The sequence below is a fragment of the Mytilus californianus genome, unplaced genomic scaffold, assembly GCF_021869535.1.
Source record: "Mytilus californianus isolate M0D057914Y unplaced genomic scaffold, xbMytCali1.0.p SCAF_11, whole genome shotgun sequence".
NCBI lineage: Eukaryota > Metazoa > Mollusca > Bivalvia > Mytilida > Mytilidae > Mytilus > Mytilus californianus.
The window spans coordinates 21983964-22009573 of record NW_026262593.1 but is presented as its reverse complement, the minus strand read 5'-3'; the positions used below and the strand labels follow the sequence as shown (position 1 = coordinate 22009573).

Sequence of the window (25610 nt, the reverse complement as noted above, 5' to 3'; positions counted from 1 at the left end):
GAATACACCGAAATCTGCTTCTCACCTGCATGGTTATCTCAAAGTTGGTGCAATTTTCTTTTTGGGGGAGGGGGGATACGAATGACAAACTCATAGACTTGAGTTTTCCAAGTCATGCAACTTCCCGTTCTTATGTAACATTACAGCAGCTTCGGCTAATTGCGTTTATAACTCTTAGCTTCAATAATTTTCCCTCATTCATCTTAAAAGTATTGATCCTTTATATAGGTTGTAATGAGTTACATCAATGGAACATCAAATAAGTAATTTCTAGGGAACGTCCTAAAAAAACGCAGTTATGTTCAACACAACTAGATTTACATTATGTTCAAAATGTACTACAGGTTCATAAAATTTTAACCAAAAAACAAGTGAAACTACAAGCTACTGCTCACCAGCCCAAATACCTGACGGTCAACAGGAAGTTGTTGAGTGATGAATCTGGAAACGCATCTCAAGGTAAAGCTAACATATATAATCCTAAAACCAAATTTCAGAAATCATTATGATGTAGTTTCTGAGAAAGACGCGATGAAAAATATTCATGGGACTGACGGATGGACGGACAGACGGATTGGTGGACGGATGGACGGAGGTAAAATTTTCAACTTAGATGTCATTTGTAAAATGATGTAAGTGTTCGGTACACAGGATGTTGCTGAGTGCATGATGAATCTGAAAACGTATCACACGGTATAACTGACTTAATATATAAACCCTTAAACCAAATTTCAGAAATCCTTGTAATGTATTTCGTATCCCGAGAAAGATGCAACGAAAAATATTCATGGGACGGACGGACAGACAGAGGTAAAACAGTATACCCTCACTTTTTTTTAAAGCGGGGACGGGTATAAAAACAATTTTCAAAATTAATGTTGGTGAAAAGAAGTTTTGCCTAATGTTGAGCATATATTGGTGAAGATCACTTAGACCTAAATTTTGCTTGATTAATTTTGTTGATATTCAGACCCAACTGCAGTTTCTCTCTGTTAATATAGATAGTATAATGATTCAGACTTCAGTGTATCTAGTATGCTAAGATAGCATAATCACAAACATCCAGTTAAAAGTAGGTCACTGTTACTCAAAAAGTTTTTTTTCTTCGACAAATGTATTTTGGGAGAGAGTGGATGATTACCTATCTGTATTATAGTGGTCAAAGTTTTATTTTCAATCACAAACTTCAATAGGACTACGAATTTACAAAGTTAGTTTAAATTCATTAAAAATTCTGAAACAGATAAAAAAAAAAGAAAGGTACAGAGACGACGGACATCTGATGTTGACAAAAGCTCACATGGATTTGTAAGAAAGAATTAGAAAAAAATCAAAATTCATCGGAACATCAAAATTCTCCAAAACAAATGCAAATGTTTAGTATATTTTGAACCACGGTTACAACATAATTGCTGCAACTTTCAGGTTTATTGTCTCCTGAACTCAATTGATGCAGTTTTTTTATGACTATGCAACATGTGTACAATTTGAGTTGAAATCAAGTCAAGTAACATACTGAAAAGCAATTGTTATCGTTCGTCCGTTCACCCATCTTTCATCATATTAAGAAGTCCCATTCTTCGTTTGGGAGAGCCAGACTTAAAATTTCAACTCTTAATTGAAGTATTTGAAAAATTAATATTACAATTGAACATTTTCAGACCGGAACTTATCTATAACCATTTTTGTATCTTTCAGCTCAACTTTATTAACTTACTGTTCAAACCTAGCTACAAGTTCAACTCTGTGGAATTCTAGCAGTCATACAAAACTTTTACATGTTTTCAAAAAAAAGTATTGTCATATCAATAGTCATCAGAAATCCTTTCAGCTTAACTACATTTCAACATATTAAGAATTTAATAGCATGAACCAAAATAGATCAGAAATATCAAAACAACCGCTGCATGTCACGTGAATAGGTCCCTTAAAAGTCACAGTTAAAATAAGATGATTTAAACAGATTGGAACTTATCGAGAACCATCTGAAAGCCTTGAAGTTCTACTATTTTATCAACAACACTCTCGTTTTTACACAAAATGCAAAAATCATTTTCGGCAATGCATTTCTAAATACATGCCCCGCATCCCAGCACTTGTCCACAACAGGCGACAACAATGATAGTATTTTCGTGTACTTCAGTGCACACCTTACATCTTAATATTTCCTTAAAGCCGATGTCACGTAGGTTTCGTTCTTCACATCGCTGACCCATTCATCCAAGTTTTCAAGTTTTCTACTGGCATTTGCAAGGGATGTCTTCATTTGAGTGATTGAGTCCTTAATTTCTTCTGTCTGATCACCAATAGTGTCTTTCAGGTTATCTTTCATACTTTGAACCTCTATCTTCGTGTTTACTTCTAAAGTTTCCAAAAGATTTTCTATCTTAAGACGATTTTCGGTTTCTAAATTCTCATCTCGAACGTTTGACCTAAAATAAACAATGTTCTAAACACATTATCGCATGAGAATAAGCCTCTAATCAGACAAAAGACAAAACCCACCTTATAGAAGTGACACCTGGTATTGGAAGTAGCCGTAGTCAGTTTATTGCTTTCAAAAGATTATAGATTTTTCTTCCTCTTTATTTAATTACGACCTTTTTATAAATACACAGCACTATGGTTGTCATATACTAGTATGGTCTTCAGGAAATCTAAACCATGAAAACAAAGGGTTTTGAAAAAGTGTACTACGCATGGTAGGCTTTTCACATATCAATACATACGCATATATGCAAAAAATTCATATTTTATGTATGATGTAACCGTAAAACGGATTTCCCTTGAAAATTTCTTCTCAAATGCCAATGAGTCCTATTTTGTGTGTTAAGAAAAAAAATTTTAAATGGTGTTTTCCGTGCAAAAAATTGCCTCATAACATCCCTGCTATTTTATGAAATGAAGTTTAGTTTAAACATATTTTATTTGCTTAAATATGCAAAAGGGATGAGACACAAGTTAATCAAACTTATGAAGTCTTCTCCCATGAACAATTTATAACAATAGAATTTTTTACAAAGCATGCATGCAAACAATACATTGTATATATGGGATATGTAAAAGATGATGTGTGATGATGTGAATGGTTGTACACAATATACATGTATATGCACTTTAATGTGCTGTATTACACAATTAGAAACCTCTTTGACTCTTTAATAAACTCATATACATTCTTTAAAATTCTTTCATTTTCATCATTAGTTAATGACGAATCACCGGAGGTTAAGATGTTCAAATTTAATAGAGAGTTCTCTGGTAACCGGTTCAGATTATTAGATAGTTTGATTTTTATATTCCTATAATTAGGACATTCAAAAAAGAAGTGAAATGAATCTTCACGCTTAGCACCACAGCTACAAGACGGATCTGAAATTATATTAACTCTGTTAAGATCATAATTCAAAAACGAGGCTGAGTATCTAAGTTGAGTCAAAATGATGTTGAGTTTACGATTGAAGACATTTCTTTATGAGCTGTGTTTACTACATTTTTTTCTCTTGTTATAAGCCTCTAACCTTTTCCTCTTGGTCTTATGAACAAGTCTTGGTAGCTCTGACGTATTTACAGCATGAATCTTTCTATAAGGGGTTTTCCAAAACTTCAGCGCTAAAATTATAACATATGAAAACTTTCTAAAGTGCTTGCATTTACTGAAAATGTACGCTTTTTATTTAACAATCATGTTAGATGAGATAACGCAATTAAAATATACCAGATGCTTTATACGTTGCGGGCATTTATTGCGCCATTTCTATATTTCCTGGGGCCCGACATTGCTAGAATGGGTTACTCTGTGAAGTTTGCTATATTACACTCGAGTCTATTTTAGTGCAAAAAAATCAAATTAAAATTGGCAAACTAAAGCTACTGCAACTGAATCTGAATAAGTACGTTACAAGGCCAGGATATGGCATCAATGACGACGGAAGAGAGGCGCTGGGGAATTAGTCCAACGTTGTGAGAGCAACCGAAGTTTTAATGCTTTCAATTGTCTTGGCACACACGAGATTGTCTGGTAGTCCATTCCAATCGGAAATTGTTCTTCCAAAGAATGACTGTTTATATTGATCGAATTTGCTAGGTGGAATTTTGAAACACCGGCTGTTTTGTTGAAATTTATCTAAAATGTTTGTTGTTTTATAGTCACTAAATTGTTTGGATTTTATCTATCGCTTCGGCGTCTCCTTGTCTTATACTAAGTTATGCGGCATAGCTGGTACCACACATTGTGACTTAGACAATATATGTATATTAGAAACTCTCGATTGGTTTAAAGAAAATAAAACGTATAATGACGGAACGAGTACTGGAAAAATACAGAACAGTTATACATAAATACATGGACTTCTCCGCGTGAGTAACAGACAAGTACATGGACAGCATAATGTTCACGCACGAGTAACGGGCAAACATTCTTTTCTTCAATCATTCGCCTAACACGCGGTCAATGTCTGGTTGACCCGGTAAATGTCATGTAGTGTTTCGGTCACACACACCAGGTCTACCAGACATCACCAGCTATGAACTAGTACTTCAATCTTAGAAATGGCGCACGAAATCCGCACATTTTGATTCAATGGCGATGGATTTACGCTGCATCAGCAAAAAAGGCTATATCGCGGAGTACATGTTTTTGAATGAACTGTTTTTTGTAATGGGCCGTATATTGATTGATTGTTTTGATGTTTAACGTCTAATCGCAAATAATGCATGCATTATCAGGTCATGATCAAGCCAGATAAAGAATTATTTAGAAAAAGGAAAAATAAAAAAAACGGAAATTGGATGTAAAGTTAACGATAGAAGGTTCAAACATAAGTCCAATTGGAATGTCAAAAGATTTTAAAAACTTTAAAAATACCTCTTGTTTCCTGGCTGTCTGTAATCTCTATCCCTTTGGAATCACATATTTTGAAAGTTTCGTCTGTATTTAGGATTTCTTTTATTGATTGGTTAATATCTTTCACTCCCATGTTTTCCAAAATGTTAACATGCACTGAAGCTGGAAAACAAAGGAAATAGCAAAGTAGACATTCGTAAAATAAACAAGAGGCTCTCAAGAGCCTGAATCGCTCACCTGTTATTTTTTTTTTTTGCTTTAATCTTTCCTCAATGATTTTTTTTTTGCTTTTCAATATATATTAATGAGTGGCTTAAAAATGCCATTTAAATGTTCATATTTTCTATAAAAAAGCAAATAAATCCTTTTTACCCATATGTTCCATTTTAGCCATAGTGTCTATGTTTCTTGACGTACAAGGAAATAAAATACAAAATTTATACAAGATTCATTTTTAAAGTTAAAAAACATAAACAACTTGTGTAAAATTGTCCTTATAGGGAAATACCTCATAAAGGGGTCAATTGACAATTTTGGTCCTGTTAAACCTTTTTGTAGATCTTACCTTACTGAACATTTTTGCTGTTTACAGTTTATTTTTATCTTCAATAATATTCAAGATAATAACTAAAAACTGCAAAATTTCCTTAAAACTACCAATTTAGTGGCAGCAACCCAACAATGGGTTGTTAATTTTGTCTGAAAATTTCAGGGCTGATAGATCTTGACCAACTGAACAATTTTACTCCATGTCAGATTTGCTCTCAAAGCTTTAGTTTTGAGATATAAGCCAAAAACTGCATTTGACCCCTATGTTCTATTTTTAGCCATGGCGGCCATGTTTGTCAATGGATCAAAACTTCGGATACAATTTATAAACTAGATACCCTAAGGAACATTTAGTTAAAGTTTGAAGGTATTTGGCCTAGTAGTTTCAGAGAAGAAGATTTTTTAAATAGTTTACGACGACAGACAACGACAGACGAAGACGACGACGACAGAGGACGGACGCCAAGTGATGGAATAAGCTCACATGGGGCCCTTCAGGCTTTGGTGAGCTAAAAATGAAGACAAAGCAAACATAGTATTCGAAAACAGAATTTCATATTTAAATTATTCATCTATAATGTTAATGATCCTAAAATGGAAAGGGGAAGTCCGTCTTATGTTGAAAGTTTCGAGTGGATTTAAAAAGAAAAATGTCGAATATAAAAAAGTGCTTCAAAGAAAAATACTTCTTGTGGATAATAACCCTCATGAGCAATACATTACTGGAAAACAAACGAATCAATGAAAGAAAGATTTATTTAGATACACATAACCTTTTGTATAAATTTAATGAATCATGGATAACACCTGCATTCCTGACTTGGTACAGGCACTTTTTGGGAAAATGGTGGATTTTACCTAGTTTTATAGGTAGCTTAACCTCTCACTTGTAGGTCAGTCGCATAAAATTCCTTTTAAAGTGTACATTTTGATACTTACTGTACACATTGAGCTCCCCATCATTAAGATACGCAACAAGTATGTGTTTGCGTAGGCTTTTTGTCCTACGTGTATTTACAGGGTGCTGAAAAGCAGTCTGTGGCCTAAATGAAGAAGAGGGCCCAGCTTGATCAGATCCAGCAGACAATACAGTGGAGGGAAAATGGGAAGCTCCAAAATTTGGGAACTCTGTTGCCACGAGGGGTGTGCACCACACGGCAAAAGACCCTTTGTCCCGCTTGCTGTTAACAGGAAACATTTCAAGATTCGAAAAATAGGTTTCTCGGCTCATATCATCCTCCAGGTAAAGACCATCTGGTTTTACCTGAATATATAACTGTTTAAAATATAACTTTTCGCTCAACCAAAGTCCAGAACTTTTTTACACTAAAATGAAATATCTTAATTTCAAGGCCCATGCTAAAGACGCAAATACTAACCCCTGAAGATTTCATATTTTTAAGCGGAATTTCCGCAAAATTATACAATATTGACATTGTTTTTTAAAAGAATAAATGCAAATTTTGATAAATGGTTTTTGAATAAAAATTGTCCGCCAACATGAACGAAACACAGAACGGTACATTCTATTTTCCAGAGGTAGCGAAAGCGGAAATTTTGGATAAGGATTTCTTATAATTATATAGAAATCCTTATCCAATATTACCGCTTTCTCTACCTATGGAAAATAGAATATACCGTATTATATATTTTATTCAGATTTAGTAACATGTGCATGTGCTTTGGCGATTTCTTGTCCAAGGTGTGTAACGGAAACTTTTGTTTGCATGTACAAAGGCTATAAATCAATCTATGGGGGATGCAATTTGGAGGTGAAACATTTTTCACATTCCCCTACCCTCCCTTCCCGCTATTTCATGTTCCCTTAGCATAACCCTTTCCAAAACTGAAATATATATACCATAAGCATTGGAACAAGGGAAACCATTGATTTTGCCCATTTCCACTTTCTATTTTTCCACTGCCATTGTCATAAATTATGCATTTACTTCATTGACTACCCCAATGTGGAGGACTTTGTATTGATAAATTATCAATTGAAGGAATTACAGTGGGAATAAGTCTGAAATTTTGTTATTTCTTATTCTAAATCGTCTCATTTTCTGTATAGCCATAGGAAGTCATTTTATATATACCCCCCTTGAAAGTAATTTTAAAATTGCACAAGAAACAATAATCACCTGGAAATTGGCTGATATTCTCTGTGTATTTAAGTCATTGTCAGTAATGTTCAGGCGCTTTGTATCTTTATGCAGGATAAAGCTTTTGTTCTGTGATTCCGCCATGCCGTCACTGCCTCAGATTCTTTAGCGCGTAACAAATAAAGTCCCGCGAAAAAGTTTCAAACACGCTAATGATAGAGATGGTCTATTTTCACCCGTTCTTATTTTACATTTTTAATCAAAAATCTAAAAATTCAAACTTTTTTGGTTAAACTTTCAAAATATCCAAAAAAAATTTTTTTTAGAAGTTTGATATTTTGAAATTTTGATCAAAAATCGAAAAATGTAAAATTTGAAAATTTTTGGATATTTTGAAATGATAAGTGTTACACGGACCAAGTTGATTGGATTATCCAGCATCATTAGACAATATTACAACATTTCTATTGGCTATTTTAGTTCTTAATGATTTAAAAAGATTAAGACGAAGTATATTTCATCCAAGGCAATGGAAATTTGTGATTTCTTTAATAATATACAAACACTCAAAACTTTATACCTGAAAAAATCTTCTCTTTGTCAAATTGTATTACATTTTGAAGTGTACATAAAGTTTTAAAATGTCTGATGGTTTGACACCATTACAGGACATATGACGCCATACTGGTATGTGCAAAAGACTAGATCATGGATTTGCCGAATTTTTAAAACACACAATAAAAAAGGGTGACCATAAGAGAAATAGGTTTAACAATTCATGAGAATTTGATATCGCTTGATAACAACTCTCATCGTTTAATTTCAATAGCCATATTATTATATATTGAAATCAAATAACAAGAGTTGTTATCCAATTCTCACTCGTTATAAAACATATAATTATTTTCTCATTATGATTTCAATATACAAAATCGATAAACTAGAAACATGAGTTTATAAAAAACAAATGCCCTCCTTAATCAGAAATGTGTGAAAAGAGTTAAGTCTTGAACCTAAAAGTAAAATTTAAAGAAGTCATTACATTTTCAAATAAAGGTTATGATCTGCCACTATTGCAATTTAAGATTGATAACTCTTTCACATCAATATGAATGGTAATATTTCTAAAATTAACCACTTACCTTGAAGTCTATATCATCACCCTGTGTCAATCTATCTCTAAGGGAACTCGGGGCTGGAGGAGTTAAGTCCACAACATATGTATCAGTTTCATTTACGACGGAATTCCCCTTTCTAAAATTAACCAGTTACCTGGAAGTCTATATCATCACCCTGTGTCAATCCATCTCCAATGTAACTCAGGGCTGGGGGAGTTAAGTCCAAAACATATGTATCAGTTTCATTTACAAAGGAATTCCCCTTTCTAAAACTAACCACCGACCTGGAAGTCTAACATCATGAACCTGAGCCAATCCATCTCCAATGTAACTGGGGGAGTTAAGTCCACAACATATGTATCAGTTTCATTAACGATGGAATTCCCCTTTCTAAAATTATCCACTTACATGTACCTCGAAGTCTATATCATGACTTTGAGTCAATCCATCTCCAAGGTAACTCAGGGCTGGAGGAGTGAAGTCCACAATCTATGTATCAGTTTGATTTACAATGGAATTCCCCTTTTTGAAATTAACCACTTACCTGAAAGTCTATATCATCACCCTGTGCCAAACCATCACCAAGGTAACTCAGGGCGGGAGGAGTTAAGTCCACAACATATGTATCAGTTTCATTTACGATGGAATTCAAAGCTCCGTTTGTTGTTTTCAGTTTAATTTTGATCCTATCTCTGTGTTTCAAGTGGAAATTAAGCCACCTAGCACTGTTGGAATCTTTACTGAATATCACCCATTCTCTAATCACCGAGAAGTCGTTCGACATGTTTCTGAAAGGAAGTTTTTACTTGAACATCACTTCCTATTAGAAATCTTTTACATTATAAAACCTGCTAATAACAGAACATTCATGCAGTTCAAATACATAACATGGCCTGAGAACATAATCAAATATGACATTCTTAAATACTAAGGAAAATGAAGATTCCAGCAATACATTGTGGTAAAGAATGTTCAATGAAATTGTAAGAATAGACAAACTTGACAACACATATACACTTACTGAGCACTAGACACCTGTACATCATACTGATTGATAGTTGACTCTGGGTCATAATAATCCTTCCATTGGGCCTCCACCTTAGCCTGACTTGATGTGAAGTCTAAATCACCAAAATTATCCTGCAATCCATCAACCACTTTCCCAGATACTGGTGCCGATAAATCAACCAGAACTAGTAATATCAATATTGAACATGCATTAAAAAGCAATTTTTATGCGGCTTTTTTTTTGTTTGTCTGAAATTGTTTCATAGCATTTTCAATACACTCAATGATATACATGATCATGGCAGTCTGAAATGTAGAAAACTGCCCTTTTTTTTAGCTATGTTTAATTCAATTGTTGATGGGTAACATAAAATCTTACAATCAATGCAAATGTACATTACAGCAGTATGATGAAGAGAAAATTGCAGTTTGTTGGTTTTGTTTGTTACAAAAGGGGGTTAACAAAATAACAATATCCTTACACAATTAAATCGTAGCAAGTCCATATTTTTCCACTTTTGAAAATAATACTATGAGACAACTCTTACAAGAAAATGTCATCGACTAAAATTGGTAAGTTTCAAAAGGGCAATAACTGTGTGTTATTGACAGACATTAAATAACTGGACTTGGATGGTGAGCATCATTATTATTTCACTGCACTCATTTCACAACTTACAACCTAACACTGAAGCAATTAGCTTAACTGTTTTACTAGTTGATCATTTTGTAGAGGTGAATACATTCTGCAATTTGGTAAAAATTTTCAGTATTTGGTAGAGTAATAGGCCAAAGACTTAAAGATATGCACTTTAAGTACCTGTGCATTTGTTTTTATTAGTAATTCAAATTACCTCCGTTTGATATTGATGAACTATTTAATTGTCTGGCTCCTCCATTATACGCCCAGACTGTTGTATAGTAGGTCTTGCCATGTTCAAGATAAGAACCTTGTTCGAGAAAAACACAGGCCTTGTGGTGCTTCCTGTCTATTTGTGTCAAGTTAGAAATGTCAGTGACATTTCCTAATGGTTCAGAACCCACACTAACCATGAAGAACGAAATTCCAGATTCAGGGTCAAAGAAACCTTGCCAGTTGGCACATATCTGTCAAAGGAAAAATGTAGATAAAAGGAGTTTTATTCAAAAACAGTCTAACCTCCCTTAACGGTCACCTCGTTTCGGTGGAATCCTGCCGCTAACAGTCACAGTAGACTTCTCTTGAGAGGGCACTTTTGATACTTCCAAAGAGTGACTTCAAAATACAGGATTGACTTTATGTAGAAAAAGCATTGAATTGACTTTTTGTTTAACATAAATATGAACTTATTTTCTTTTTACTGGTCAGTTAAATTCAAATGTAGCTTGATCTATTCGAACACTTGTTTGGGCGTAAAATCAATGTTACTATAGTGACTGTCTCTTTAATTTTCATCTTAAGTTGAACTGAGTTCGAACACATGATAGCTGCAGCAAGGATGGATCTTCTCTTAACTTAATTTTTCTAGACACGATTTTTTTTTACATTCAACAAGCACTATGTTGGTTTAGTTTTATGTTACATACCTCATTGTTGAAAATAACTAGAGGCTCTCAAGAGCCTGTGTCGATTACCTTTATCTACTGCGAATTTGGAAATCATGTAAAATAAGGTTAAAATCATAATAAATAGTATTAGATACCCCAATAATGATTGAGTCAAATTTTGTTTAATTTGACCCAGTAGTTAAATTAAAAGTAGGTCATCCCATTGTATTCTTACATAACGTACTGAAGACCCATAACCATTATTTAAAATAGTTTTCAAGTTGTGACCATTTGAAATTGGTTTTGTTGACAATTTCCCCATAAATTTCTACAGTTAACCCCTATGTTCTATTTTTAGACATGGTGGCCATTTTGATTCATGGACAGAGTCATTGGATACATTTTGTAAAACTAAAACTCTAAAGATGATTCAGGCTTAATTTGGGCTAATTTGGGCCAGTAGTTACAGAGGAGAAGATTTTTGTAAATGATTACAAAATTTTGCAAAAATATTTTGTGAATATTTAACTTTAAATGGCTATAACTCCTTATGGGGTCAATTGACAATTTTGATCATGTTGACCTATTTGTAAATCTTACTTTGCTGTACAGTTTATCTCTATCTATGTAATATTCAAGATAATAGCCAACAAGAATGTGTCCATAGTACACGGATGCCCCACTGGCATTATCATTTTCTATGTTCAGTGGACCGTGAATTTGGGGTAAAAACTCCAATTTGGCCTTAAAATTAGAAAGATCATATCATAGGGAACATGTGTACTAAGTTTAAAATTGATTGGACTTCAACGTCATCAAAAACTACCTTGACCAAAAACTTTCATCTGAAGCGGACAGACAATCGGACGAACAGACAAACGCACAAACAAACGAACGGACGCGCAGACCAAAAAACATAATGCCCATAAATGGTGCTTAATCAAAGAGCTGAAAGCTCTGAGGAAAAATGACGCCATTGTCTCTAATATTGGTATATTTTTGATGCAAGTCTTGATTTTCACATATTTTACCTACTGAATCTTAGGAGACTTTTCAGTTCATGGTAGGTAGGCTGACTGACAATAGAATAGATTTAAATTGTTTTCAATGTTTCAGGCTTTTTTATTTGTTTGTCCAGATATATATATGTATGTGTGTTTGTGAAGTGAAGATGACTACTGGTTGTTCTGTTGTACAAAGAAATAGCTCAAGACTACCTGAACAATCTACAAAATTCAAAGTAATATGTGAATTTGTTTCTTGCAATTTCATTATTCTAAGTCAAGGATACATTAACAGACTGTCCCCTTCTTTGTAGAATTATTTAACAAAATGATTATGAAGAGCCTGTACTAAGCAAGCTCTTTTACCCCACATAATCCTTATTTAAGAGATAAGTTACAGGTGACCTAGTAACATCATTATTTCTGTAACTTAAAGCATGATCCATTTCTGTGGATTTAGACAAAAGTATTATTATACTAGTAAGTAGTTTGACAATTACAGACATAGTGACACCATTAATACAACTTATTGTTGATATATATATATATATAAACTGAAAACTTAAAATGACAACATAAATTATTGCAGAATTATTTGTTTTCAAATGATTTAATGTTTGTAAGTCATTTATTTCAAATAATTAACCCGTACTAAAATGAGGAGATGTGGTATGATGGCCAATGAGATAACCGTCTGATAACTATCCACAAGAGTCCAAATAATGTGGCTGTAAGCAGTTATAAGTCATTTTACAGACCTCAGCAATGAACAAAACTTGTTGATTGTTTTCAGGCACCATAGGAAAAAGAGGAGTTAAGGATTGGTGGCTTACAAGAAAATATAAGAAATATAATAATAATATAAATAAGAAAACGAGAGAGACAAAAAAGACAGGACTAAGTCACTGGACTATATAAAAAGTGCTCCATTACTAATCCTTAGGAGCTGCTGATCTATACTTAGAAAAGAAAGATGTTGAGGACTTAGCCAGGGCGAGAAGAATTTTTAGACTTATGAACAACAGAGTAGATGCGGGTACACCACATATATAGGCCAATCTGCCCTATTTGCTGCCACTTATTAAAATTAATGCCTACGGTGGTTACCGTAGTGAACACCATGTGCATTTAATCTGTTGTTCTCTATGTACATATATGATATATGTTCAATGCAAAAAATGCAGCTGTAATGTAAATATGGTAATTTTACATCATTTTAGCCTCATTTTTTATAAGGACCTAGCTAGACCCATTACTTAGGCAAGGTGTATTATATAACTGAATGCAATAAAATTCAGTGTTCTCCCAAGGATTTTTTTATAGCGCTGTGGAAAGCGTGCAATATTAGATTGATTCACCTTAAGTTTCGTATTTGCGACTTGATGGTACATTTATTTATAACTACCATGTTGGTTATATTATAGAAAATAGACAAAGACCTGCATTTTTTAAACATGTGCCATGTGCATTAACAGAAATGCAAATAAGTGACATTTTTATTATTAAACTTTGAAAATTAAAATGCATAGATAACTTAAATAATTTGATTTCATTACCACCCATCCCCAAATGTAGCACAGTAGGTATATCTTTTTTTCTCACTTTTAGTTGTTTGACTTATAAACTAGTTATATATCCTTTACAGCTTCATAATTTACTGACACATATTTAAAGAAGGTTTTCATGACAAAATGGAATTTTTTCATTAACTTTTATTCACATCCATCAAATTACAATTTTGCAATTAAAATTGGTATATCCTTTAATATCAAAGGAAGAAATGGAATAACTCTTTCCATAAGTACTGAAATGTTATTAAAGATATGTTTAAAAGGCTAACATATTTGATCATATTAAAAGATGAATATGACAGAAATCTTTTTTTTTATTATCAAAGGTGGATTATCAATAAAAAATGTTTGCCAATTGAAACATTACAACCATCTTTAAAAGTTTTGTAATTTTATGAATATTTGATTTATTGCCACCAGAAATATTTCATAAGATTTCACAATACTGTTTTAACACTTTTGTGCACCAAAATTGTCTCCCTTACACAACTTTCTGTTTACACTAATAAAATAGAGAATGGACTAATAGCTAATTTCTCTGTGAATCATTAAATGACATTCCTAATCCAAGCCATCCACTGTTAACATTGATTTTAAAACTATATAAGTAAATAGATATTGAGAAGTGGATAGCAAATCTCGATATTTTATATTTATTTACAAGAATTTTTCGTTTAGTTATCCTGTATTCGATTTTGAAAACAGCAACGCAAGGGCTGTCACGGAATAGAAGTTCCTTCATAATATAAGTTCCAAATGGAAACAATATTCTGGAATATTATTTCCACTGGAATAAATATTATAGTAAATGTTACTAACGGAATAAATAGTATAGAACATTTGTTCCAACAGGAACAGATATTATGACATTGTTTATAACAAAGTTTCCAGTGGAACTTCTGTTAGGCGGAACAAATATACGTTGACAGCACAAGTAATCGTAAAATACGGGTTTGTTTAATATGAACCCCTGGACAACGGGATTGCTTTTTTCAAAACAATACAGGTTCAACAGTTTAGTAGTAAACTCGAAAAAAGTAATGAAATAATTGTAGATGTTTCAAAAAATGGACGAAACCACGATGTCAGAGAAAGGGTAAAACTTTCCTTGAATACTTTTGGTAAGATTAATTGACTGTCTACTCCTTTCATAAAGTTTCTGCATCTTTTTATTCTTTTTAAAGTGAAAAAATCCAGAAAGCAATAATTAAAGTCTTTTTGACAGAAAAACTTATGCAAAAGCCGCCATTTTGTTCTTTGCCCCTCTTATATCTTTTTAAACTAGATACCTTAAGAATGATTTAGACCAAGTTTGGTCTAATTTGGCCAAGTAATTTCAGAGGAGAAGATTTTTGTAATAGATTTCAAAATTTTACGAAAAATTGTGAAAATTTGTGAAAAAAAATACTTATTTTTTTGGCCAAGTAGTTTCAGAGAAGATTTTTGTTCAATTTAATGGACGAAAATGAAAGACGACGACAAACAACAAACGACAAGTGATAAGAAAAGCTCACTTGGCCCCAAAGGGCCATATGAGCTTAAAAAACATACCTACTAAACTGTTACAATTTGTATATTTCAAGAAAGACAACACACACATGACACATACATTCTAGGTAATGCATTGAAATTATTATAAAAATTTTAAAAAAGATGTGGTATGGTTTCATTGCCAAAGAGACAATATTCCACCAGACAATAAATAAATTAGAAGAAGGCAACTAATGAGTTATTGTAAGGTCGTCATAGATGAGCAAAAGCCACATTTTTTGTCTGAGGAATTAGTTTTCTGTGAAATATTTTGCAAACTTTGCAAATAAGGAATTCTTCTTTACTGTGCTGAAACCATGTTGTATCTACTTTGAATTTGTGATTTATTTATTTTTTATCACCCCTTGGTTATTTATTCTTTAACATAGATGTGTTAAAAATATACTGGTCAATATTTCAAAAAAAAATAGATGCAAAAATTAAATACCCTGCCTCCCTCATCAATTTTTTTTTTTGGAGTCATTGTGTGAAAACCATCACATTTATTTGACATGCCCTTTATATATTGAAACAATCTTTAAAGAGGTTATAAATCTTATAGGTTATTTTGTTTATAGAAGCAAACAATTATAGATAATTTACCCTGTCTGGAAACATAGCGAAAGCAAGATCAACTCCATAAGTTTGTCCATCATAAACGTTGCCTGCAATTGGAGGGGTTGGGTCCACAATGATTGGCTGATCTGCTGCTCTAATTGTTCTAAGGTCCACTGTTATTAAAATTAAACTTCATAAAACTGAGTGCTATTACAGGAAAAGTTGCATTTTGGATTTGAAACATGCATGAAATTTCTCACTTTAAAATATGCTTAATTTTTTTTAACACTGTTTAGAGGATTGTTCATTTAAAAAAAGTTCCATTCAACCCTTCAATCATTTTTCCCTTGAATTTTCATCTAAAGTGCTAATTACATGTGAGTAGAAGGTGTTTAATGATTTTGCCAATCATTTATATATCCCTCTTTTGGTTGGATAATATGATTTAAAATTCTCTAAAATCCAGGTGGTGATATAGAAGCATAATATGTTCTCATACACCTTATCGCTATTTAGAGATCTGTTCCGCTTGACCCGGTTTTGCGCCGGTTGAACTTTTGACGTCATACAACAATCACTTTTCCATTGTGGCGTCCGATATTTTCTATTGTGACGTTAAAACTTTACGGGAACCTATGCTAATTCCAGAATGGCAGACACATAGCGACAAGCTGTATTCAATCTCTGTATAAAACTTTGATAAATGGAAAACATGTTACTAATAAACTAATTAAAGTTACCATCAAATAAATTACATAAGCACAATGATATAACTCAGTTATATCAGATCAAATAAAAAATATAACGAAAAAAAACTGTGCATCCTCTTTTCAGAACGAGGTTGGTGACCTACGTATGCTTGTTTGAAAATTTTTCATAACATGAGTATCTAGTCTCAAAATGGATTCAAACTGCTGTGTACGTCCTTAATTAAAATAAGTAATGATGAGAACACAAGCCTAAAAATAGAATCTGATTACAGTATCTTAAAACTAGAGGCTCTCAAGAGCCTGTGTCGCTCACCTGTATTTACTGATGCTTTTTAAATCATGTAAAATAAGGTTAAAATCATAATTAATAGTATCTTAGATATTAGATATTATAATGATATCTAAGATAATAACAAAAAACTGCAAAATTTCTGTAAAATAACTAACTCAGGGGCAGCAACCCAACAACGGGTTGTCGGATTCGTCTGAAAATTTCAGGGCAGATAAATCTAAATCTGATGATCATTTTTGCCACCTGTCAGATTTGCTCTAAATGCTTAAGTTTCAGAGATATAAACCAAAAACTGCATTTTACCCAAAATGTTCTATTTTTAACCAAGTCGGCCATGATGGTTGGAAGGCGGGGTCATCGGACAAATTTTTAAAACTACATACCCTAATAATGGTTATGGCCAAGTATGGTTAAATTTGTCTCAGTAGTTTCAGAGAAGAAGATTTTTGTAGAAGATTAAAATAAAAATTGACTATAAAGGGCAAATAACTCCTAAAGGGGTCGACTGACAATTTTGGTCATGACGACTTATTTGTAGATCTTACTTTGCTGAACATTATTGCTGTTTATAGTTTATCTTTATCTATAATAATATTCAAGATAATAACCAAAAACTGCAAAAAGGGCAGATAGATCTTGACCTGATAAACAGTTTTACCCTTGTCAGATTTACTCTAAATGCTTTGGTTTCAGAGATATAAGCCAAAATCTACATTTTACCTCTATGTTCTATTATTAGCCATGGCGGCCATCTTGGTTGGTTGGCGGGGTCATTGGACACATTTTTTAAACTAGATACCCTAATGATGATTGTGGCCAAGTTTGGTTAAATTTGGCCCAATGGTTTCAGAGGAGAAGATTTTTGTAAAAAGCTAACGACGACGGACGACGACGACGACGACGACGACGACGGACGACGGACGCCAAGTGATGAGAAAAGCTCACTTGGCCCTTCTGGCCAGGTGAGCAAAAAAAACATCACCTACCATTATTAATAGCTTTAATTTTGACCCATATTGGTATACCAGCTGTTATGGACACAGTAAGCATAACAAAATCGCTGTAATCTTGACGTGTCCATGGAAGTTCATAACAGTCTCTTTGGGTTAGACCAAGGCAGCAATCATTATATAATATACCTGATTGGGGATCACTGAAAAACATACACATATATAAAGATTAACACATAACAATCTCTCTTGACTAGACCAAGACCGAAATCATTTTACAATATACCTGATCCGGGATCACTGCAAACATACTGTTATATAAAGATTAATAACAGTCTCTTTAGAAAAGACCAAGCCAGCAATCATTATACAATATACTGGACTCAGGATCAGTGATATATAAAGATTACTCCATACTGACTAATATATATGTAAAGATAAAACACAATAGTTAATTATGAATAGACATATACTTACTTATATTTATAGATAAGCAATATTATCAAAATATGCATAATTAATAATATATTGAGGATTCTTGATTATGCATGGAGTACTATTTTTTGTGAATTTCTTTCGTATAGATGAACCATAAATTCAATTGTTCAAGAAGTAAAATTCCTGATATGCTCGTATGGAGAATTTTTGAAAAGTTATCCACGACAACTGGACACAGATTAATTCGTAACATAAACAGAATTTGTTCATATTTTAAGTCCTTATTTTGAACTGAATGTATGAAAGAGTGGTTGTACATATGTATATTACGTATATAAAGGTCTGTGCTATATGCATTTTCAGTACATAGAAGACATTTACAGTAGCATGTCTTTATCCTGGAACCCCAAGGATGACTGAGGTATAGAAATATGGTTTTCTTCCGACCCGCAGTAAATCTTAATTGCAAAATTGGGCATCTGGCTGTGCTGGATGAATAAGTATACAGCCACAACTGATCAGAATAGGTATGAAGCGGAGGCCACTCCAGTTATGCTTCAGTGATTCCCTATATCATCATATAATCAACCAAATTGTTCCCACAAAAAAGGGGGCCTGCCCCCACCCCCCTGGATCCGCCTCTGCGTCCTGAACATACTTGTAAAATTTGCCTCTTGACATGAAAAAAACTCTCCATAAATCAATCATACTAGCTCATGAATGATAAGAGATGAAGAAAGCAACAAGACAGCAACGAAACCACAAACAAATTATAAAAATAATCATTATAAACACAAATCTAGGCGCATATCAGATTTATTATAAGCATAATTTGTTTTTCATATTTACTTTAAACTCAAAAGAAAGACACACAGCATTGCTTCAAGTTATGATTTTTATGCGTAATTTATCATTACTGCCTGAAATCTGGAAATCTGAAATGTAGAGGGTTTCACGTGGAAAGGTGGATTAAAATTGATTTTCGGAGATTTTATCATATAACAAAAAAAGCAGAAACCCCTATTTGGCAAATTCATATCGTCAAATAGAACACGGAAGTTAACAAATTCAAAATGTTTCAAATTTCGGGTTTTTTTTCAAACTAGTTAAGTTTCACATATTTTCCTGTGCAAAACAAGCAAGCTTTTCATTTACAATTATCATACGCTATAAAAGTACATTAGTTTTTGCACCATTTTGGCTCATTTTGGGTTTTACATGTGCTGCGGTAGAAATATGACTAAGTTATTAAGTGTGTTTGTAAGGCAAATTTGAATTTTGGCAGACAAAATGTATATAATCATAATAATCATGATTATCATGCAAACGCTTTGCTCAAACATGAAAATGAAAACTCATTTCTACCACACATATATTTTAAATAATAAATGTTTTTATGTGTATTAATTCATTAATATGAATGAAGAATGTGTCATTTGGATTATAAGCCTGGTACCTTTGATAACTATTGGACACAGATGATGCCCCCGCTTGCAAATCACGTTATAAAGGAAAATAACTCAAGAACGGTTAAAGTGATGCCACCCAAATACGAACTTGATCTGCATTTTGTGGTTATTAGCAGTGTGTATAAGTTTCTTTACATTTGGTTGAGCCCAACTAACGGTGGAGAATGGAAACCAATTTCAAAACCTCCTTACTTACAGACATACAGAAGGACAAAGGAAACAATCAATGCCCCCTCCATTGCAGCGGGGGCATAAAAATCCAACACAGTCCCTACCAATTGCACTTGAGGGTGGGCATTACGTAGAAAACAAACATATGGTAGGTAAGGAAAAATATATGGTAAGTTATACCAATACGAAATATGTACAAGGATTCCTATTAGATTATAATAGGAATCTGACTAGAATGATGATGGAGTCTAAGATTTCTGTTACTTCTTAGGCTTACTAGGAAAATTTGAAGTTTCAAAAATGGAATTTTCATTTTCCTACTACAAATTACTGCTATAAGGTTTGACAGTATTAATTTATTCCTACCACAATTTTTTTCTATCAGGAATCCTTCTTATTGTAGCAGGATTATTATCTGAGCTGGAATTGATTTGTATTTAATTATCATAAACTGGATTCAAGATTGATAGTTATAGTCATAAAATCAATAAAAAAATAATTAAATATTTTCTATGATGGTATGATACAAAACCTTTAACGGGAGGGATTGTACTTGATTTTCATATGATTAAGAAATAATCTTTCAATCAGTTTAATTGAGGTCTAGAGCTGGCATGTCAGTAACTGCTAGTAGTCCTGTGTTCATTTATGTATCCTTGTCGTTTTGCTTGGTTTCTTTTGTTACCTATTCTGACATCGAACTCGGACTTCTTTTAAACTGAGTTTAACTAAGCGTATTACTATGTGTTTCTTTATTCTACATTGGCTAGAGGTATAGGGGAGGGTTGAGATCTCACAAAACATGTTTAACCCCGCCGCATTTTTGAGCCTGTCCGAAGTCAGGAGCCCCTGGCCTTTGTAAGTCTTGTATGTTTTTTAAATTAAGTTCATTTACATGTTTTGGAGTTTAGTGTGACGTCCAATTTTACTGAACTAGTACACAATTTTATTTAGGGGCCATCTGAGGACCACCTTCGGGTACGGGATTTTCTCGCTGCGTTGAAGACCAATTTGTGGCCTTCAGCTGTTGTCTGTTCTATGGTCGGGTTGTTGTCTCTTTGACATATTTCCAATTTCCATTCTCAATTTTATGACTGTACCAATTTTAATAACCTTCGGTATATTAACCATTCTAATATGACGTCCTATTATCGTCTACCAGTATAATCACAATATATCTACCTTTAGCGCAAACGCCGTAATACACGAAAACGGCTGTTCCGCCTTACGACCAACTTATTTATACTACCAGATATTCTCAATTTTCTACATCAAAACCCCAAGTTTACGTAGGCCAAGATTCAGATACAATATATCTATCTCTATTCTACAGCAAATCAGTCCATTTCAATTTATTTTTCATAAAAAGTTCATAGAACGAAAATTCCGCGAAATGATGTTATTGTCTTGGCATGGCAACGAAATAAGGTGACGTCACAAGAATGTTTTCGTAAACAAAAAAGTTGAATGTAAATACCGGGCGTTTTAAAGCTTCTTGTACGCCTCAGAACGAATAAAATTACATTGGAAGAAAATATATAAGTGAAAAATGCGATTAAAAAAAATAATCATTGAATTATATAAAATTACTAATATCATCAAAATTGGGTAAAACGGAACAGCCAAAACAATATCGTATGTATAGGGCTTTCACTGTTAACAAAATTACCGAATCTGTCCTATCAGAATCAAAATAGTTCATTGCAGTCGTAATTTTTTTTTTCATTTAACCATGGGTTGGGCATTTATATTCGTATTTTACACCTCGGTAACGCTCAGGGTAAAATAATCGATTATAAATGCCCAACCCATGGTTAAATGAAAACAAATCTACGGCTGCCATGAATTATTTCTTAATTAATGACAAAGACTATCATCTGCGGACTTCATATATTGAAGTATTGGTGGCCATTTTGAAAACATGAATTTCCAATATATCATTATTCGATATTCATATTAAGATGCTACTTGCATTTATATTAATGTTTTTCTGCATTTACAATTACCTTTGCAAATCATTGTTATATGACTTGTTATTTATGTTGGATGTTCAACAAGTGGTCAAATATGCATGCATAAGTTGGCAAAATAAAAGTATATATAATACATAATTTTATGTACTTACAGATTTGCAAAATTAACTTTTTACCACAGAAAATTACGAGTATACAATACAATTTATACCCACTCTACGTCGAAAAGGGAAAAACACGTAAGTTTTGAAAACACTGGAGCATAAAAAATACAATGAACAAATAGACTGGAAAACGCCAAGAGAGGACACTTGAGGATTTACAATGCCAAGCAGATACCAAAAGAGCTGACATAGACATTTGAGCTGGTAATCAGTCCTTTGTTGCAAGCAAACAAAGATGTTGCGCATTTAATTAGTTTCTCACATCACTCAACTTGGAACAGTTGATTTAAGGCCATGGGATTTGAAAAACACTTCAGAATCCCAAGGAAAAATGTACTTATCCTGTCAAAACAAATGTTCAGATCTCAATATATTTTGTCAGGAAAAAGGAAAATATACTTTTAAAGTTGAAGATGAGTCACTGATTGAAAATACCAGTAAAATAACCAGCCACACAGTAGTAATGAATCAACAAGAACAATGACTGCAGGAAGTTTCTTTTTGTGGTGAGGTATCTGACCATCTTCATGAAGCATACACATTTCTGATCGACAAAGGAGTACGTGAACGGGTACTTGAACTACAAATCATTGTTTCGTAGATAAACTCAGTCCTGGCGATTAAATATCACAGGAGCCAATATCATGATAAATGTTTGTTAAAACTGCACAACAAGGCGATAAGACAGAATCCAAAGACACACAAATGTTGTCAGGAATCTGCTTTCCATGGAATTGTGCCTTCCAAATTGTTAAAATACATCGACGGCTCACAGTCTGGACCATCATCTGTTCTAACCTTTGAGCTGGCTGATATTAGTAAATTATACAGTGAACGCCTGAAGCAATTCGGGAATTTTCTTTGAAGGAATGATTAATTCAACATTTCTGAAAAAATGAATAGTAACTGCCATATAAAAAATGAAAGCACACATGAAAGGTAGCTAAATGCTCTCCTGATTTTTAACGAATATGTTTGGGACTCTCTGAAACATGCCATGTCCTATAGTCGTGATGATGAAGGCACCATCATAGCCAAAGTAGGTAGAATAATTTGAAGAGATAGGCTTGCTACTAAGAAATATATACAGGGACATTCAATGAAGGCTTTCAAAATAAAACAGTTAAAGGGGCACTAGCTGTCAAATTCATGTTCACCGATTCGACTCAAATTCTCATATTTGATTTATAACAATGTAAAACATTTATCTAAACTATTAAAAGTCTAAAATAAACAATTTTCAGGACATGGACTCGAAAATATGTAGCTTCGTTTCATGAGTATTTTAGTCTAGACGCCATCTTATTAACTATCGAGTTGACCTCGGAAAACCTCCGATGGCCATATAAGGGATATACACATAAACATAGATATAAATAGATTAAGCTACTCGTGCAATTGGATTTTTCTAGGTCTATTTAATTTCATATTATAGATTAAAAATATATGTTAATCATCGTTTTTACCTGTAAAAGAATGAATTTTTGTGGATCGAATCAGTCAATCAAATTATTTACTTTTGATAACTATTTACACCACTGGGTCGATGCCACTGCTGGTGGACGTTTCGTCCCCGAGGGTATTACCAGCCCTGTAGTCAGCACTTCGGTGTTGACATGAATATCAATTATATTGTCATTTTAATAAATTTCCTGTTGACAAAACTTTAAATTTTTCGAAAAACTAAGGATTTTCTTATCCCAGGAACAGATTACCTTAGTCGTATTTGACACAACTTTTTGGAATTTTGGGTCCTCAATGCTCTTCAACTTTGTACTTGTTTGGCTTTATAACTATTTTGATCTGAGCGTCACTGATGAGTCTTATGTAGACGAAACGCGCGTCTGGCGTCTTAAATTATAATCCTGGTACCTTTGATAACTATTTACTGTACAATTTAGCATGATGGGCAAGCTTTGAGATTGGCACAATATCTGTTTTAGCCAGTGCTCCGTCGATGTATTCTATTATTTCGGAGAAAAAAAAACAATTCCTGGCTTTCTTCCTTTGTCTTTTATTCTTCCAACTAGCCATGTTTTCAAGTTATAGCAAATATTAAGCATGATGCTTAATCTCCTGTGGTATTACATCTCCACCACTTAGTTTTGCTATGAGGACATTATTTTGTAGTACAAGTGCACAGTCATGCACTATTCTGTCGATCATAAATGACGATGCATAGTGAAGATTGTCAGATACCTCACCACAGAAAAAAATACACTGCAGTCATTGTTTTTGTTGATCCAGTACATCTCAACTATGACTGGTTGTTTACTGTTTTCTTTCAATCGACAACTTATCTTCAAATTCAGAAGTATCTTTTGGCTTTTAATGATGAAATATTTTGAGATCTGAACATTTGTTTCAAAAGGATCTGCGCCATTTTGCCTTGTGATTCTATAGTGTTTCTAGATTTCCATGGCCTTCATTTAACTGTTCCAAATAAATCGATGGGAGAACCATCAATGCACAACATCTTTTTATGCTTGCATCAAAGGACTGATTCTCAGCTGAAATGTCTATGTCCGTTCGTTTTGTATCTGCTTGGCATAGCAAATTTACACATGTGTTCTCTTGCTATTTCACATATTCCTCCCAGTCAATTGTGCATTAGGTTATTCAGCTACAGTGTTTTTAGTATCCAGCTCCAGTTTTTTCGATGTACAATTTTGGTCATGGTCATAAGTTATATGGTATATACGTAACTTCTGTTGTAAAATGTTACTTAGGCAAACGTGTTAGTAAAGGACATTTTTATTCAGATACCTCTATTTCGTATATATGTGCATGTCTTATTTGACCACTAACTTGGTGAATATCAAATATGAATTAGTAAAAAAAAAGTAATCAATGCAAATAGCGAATAATGATATTTTCGAAATTCATGTTTATCAAAATGGCCACCATCAATATGTCCACCAATACTTCAATATCTGAAGTATTCAGATGATAGTCCTTGTCATTTGTGATGAATATACCCTGTGTTATAAAACGACTGGACTATAACTTTTGTGTAAAGTAGTTTAGTTTCCCGTATTTTCCTTGCGACACAAGATTTTCATACACAAATATCATACGCTATGAAAATACATTAGTTTTTGCATCCTTTTGTTTATTAATTTTGCTATAGTAGAAATATTACAAAGGTATTGAGTGTGTTTGTTTGGCAAATTGGAATGTTTGCAGAAAAAAATGTATATAAACATGATTATCATGCAAATGCTTTGAAATCAAATGTCCTATTATATTTCTACCACATATACATATCAAATAATAAATGCTCTTTTGTGTATTTATTTCATTAAAAATAAATGAAGAATGTGTCCTTAGGACACAGATGATGACGCGCTTGCATATTATGTAATTATAAAGGGACATACCTCAAGAACGATTATAAAGTGACGCGACCCAAATTCAAACTTGATCTGAGTTTTGTGGTAATAAGCATTGTATATAAGTTTCCGTACATTTGGTTGAGACAAACTAAAGTTACAGAACGGAAACCATTTTCTTACAAAAGGACAAGGGAAACAACTAATGCCCCTTTCTCTGCAGCGGGGGCATAAACATCCTTCCATTGTTCATTAGGTTATTCAGCTCCAGTGTTTTCAATATCCAGCTCCAGTGTTT

General features: G+C 33.2%; 1 protein-coding gene across 1 annotated transcript in view; it reads right to left on the bottom strand.

The window, feature by feature from the left end:
* LOC127719725 (uncharacterized) overlaps window positions 1–25610 on the bottom strand; it is a 264736-nt gene that overhangs the window by 93351 nt on the left and 145775 nt on the right. Inside the window, exons 57-61 of the mRNA XM_052225963.1 lie at window positions 17802–17968; window positions 15859–15986; window positions 10478–10730; window positions 9637–9808; window positions 9160–9403 (exon numbers count right to left, since the gene is read on the bottom strand). Of these exons, the coding sequence (XP_052081923.1) occupies window positions 9160–9403; window positions 9637–9808; window positions 10478–10730; window positions 15859–15986; window positions 17802–17968 (964 nt within the window). The remainder of the gene's footprint in view (window positions 1–9159; window positions 9404–9636; window positions 9809–10477; window positions 10731–15858; window positions 15987–17801; window positions 17969–25610) is intronic.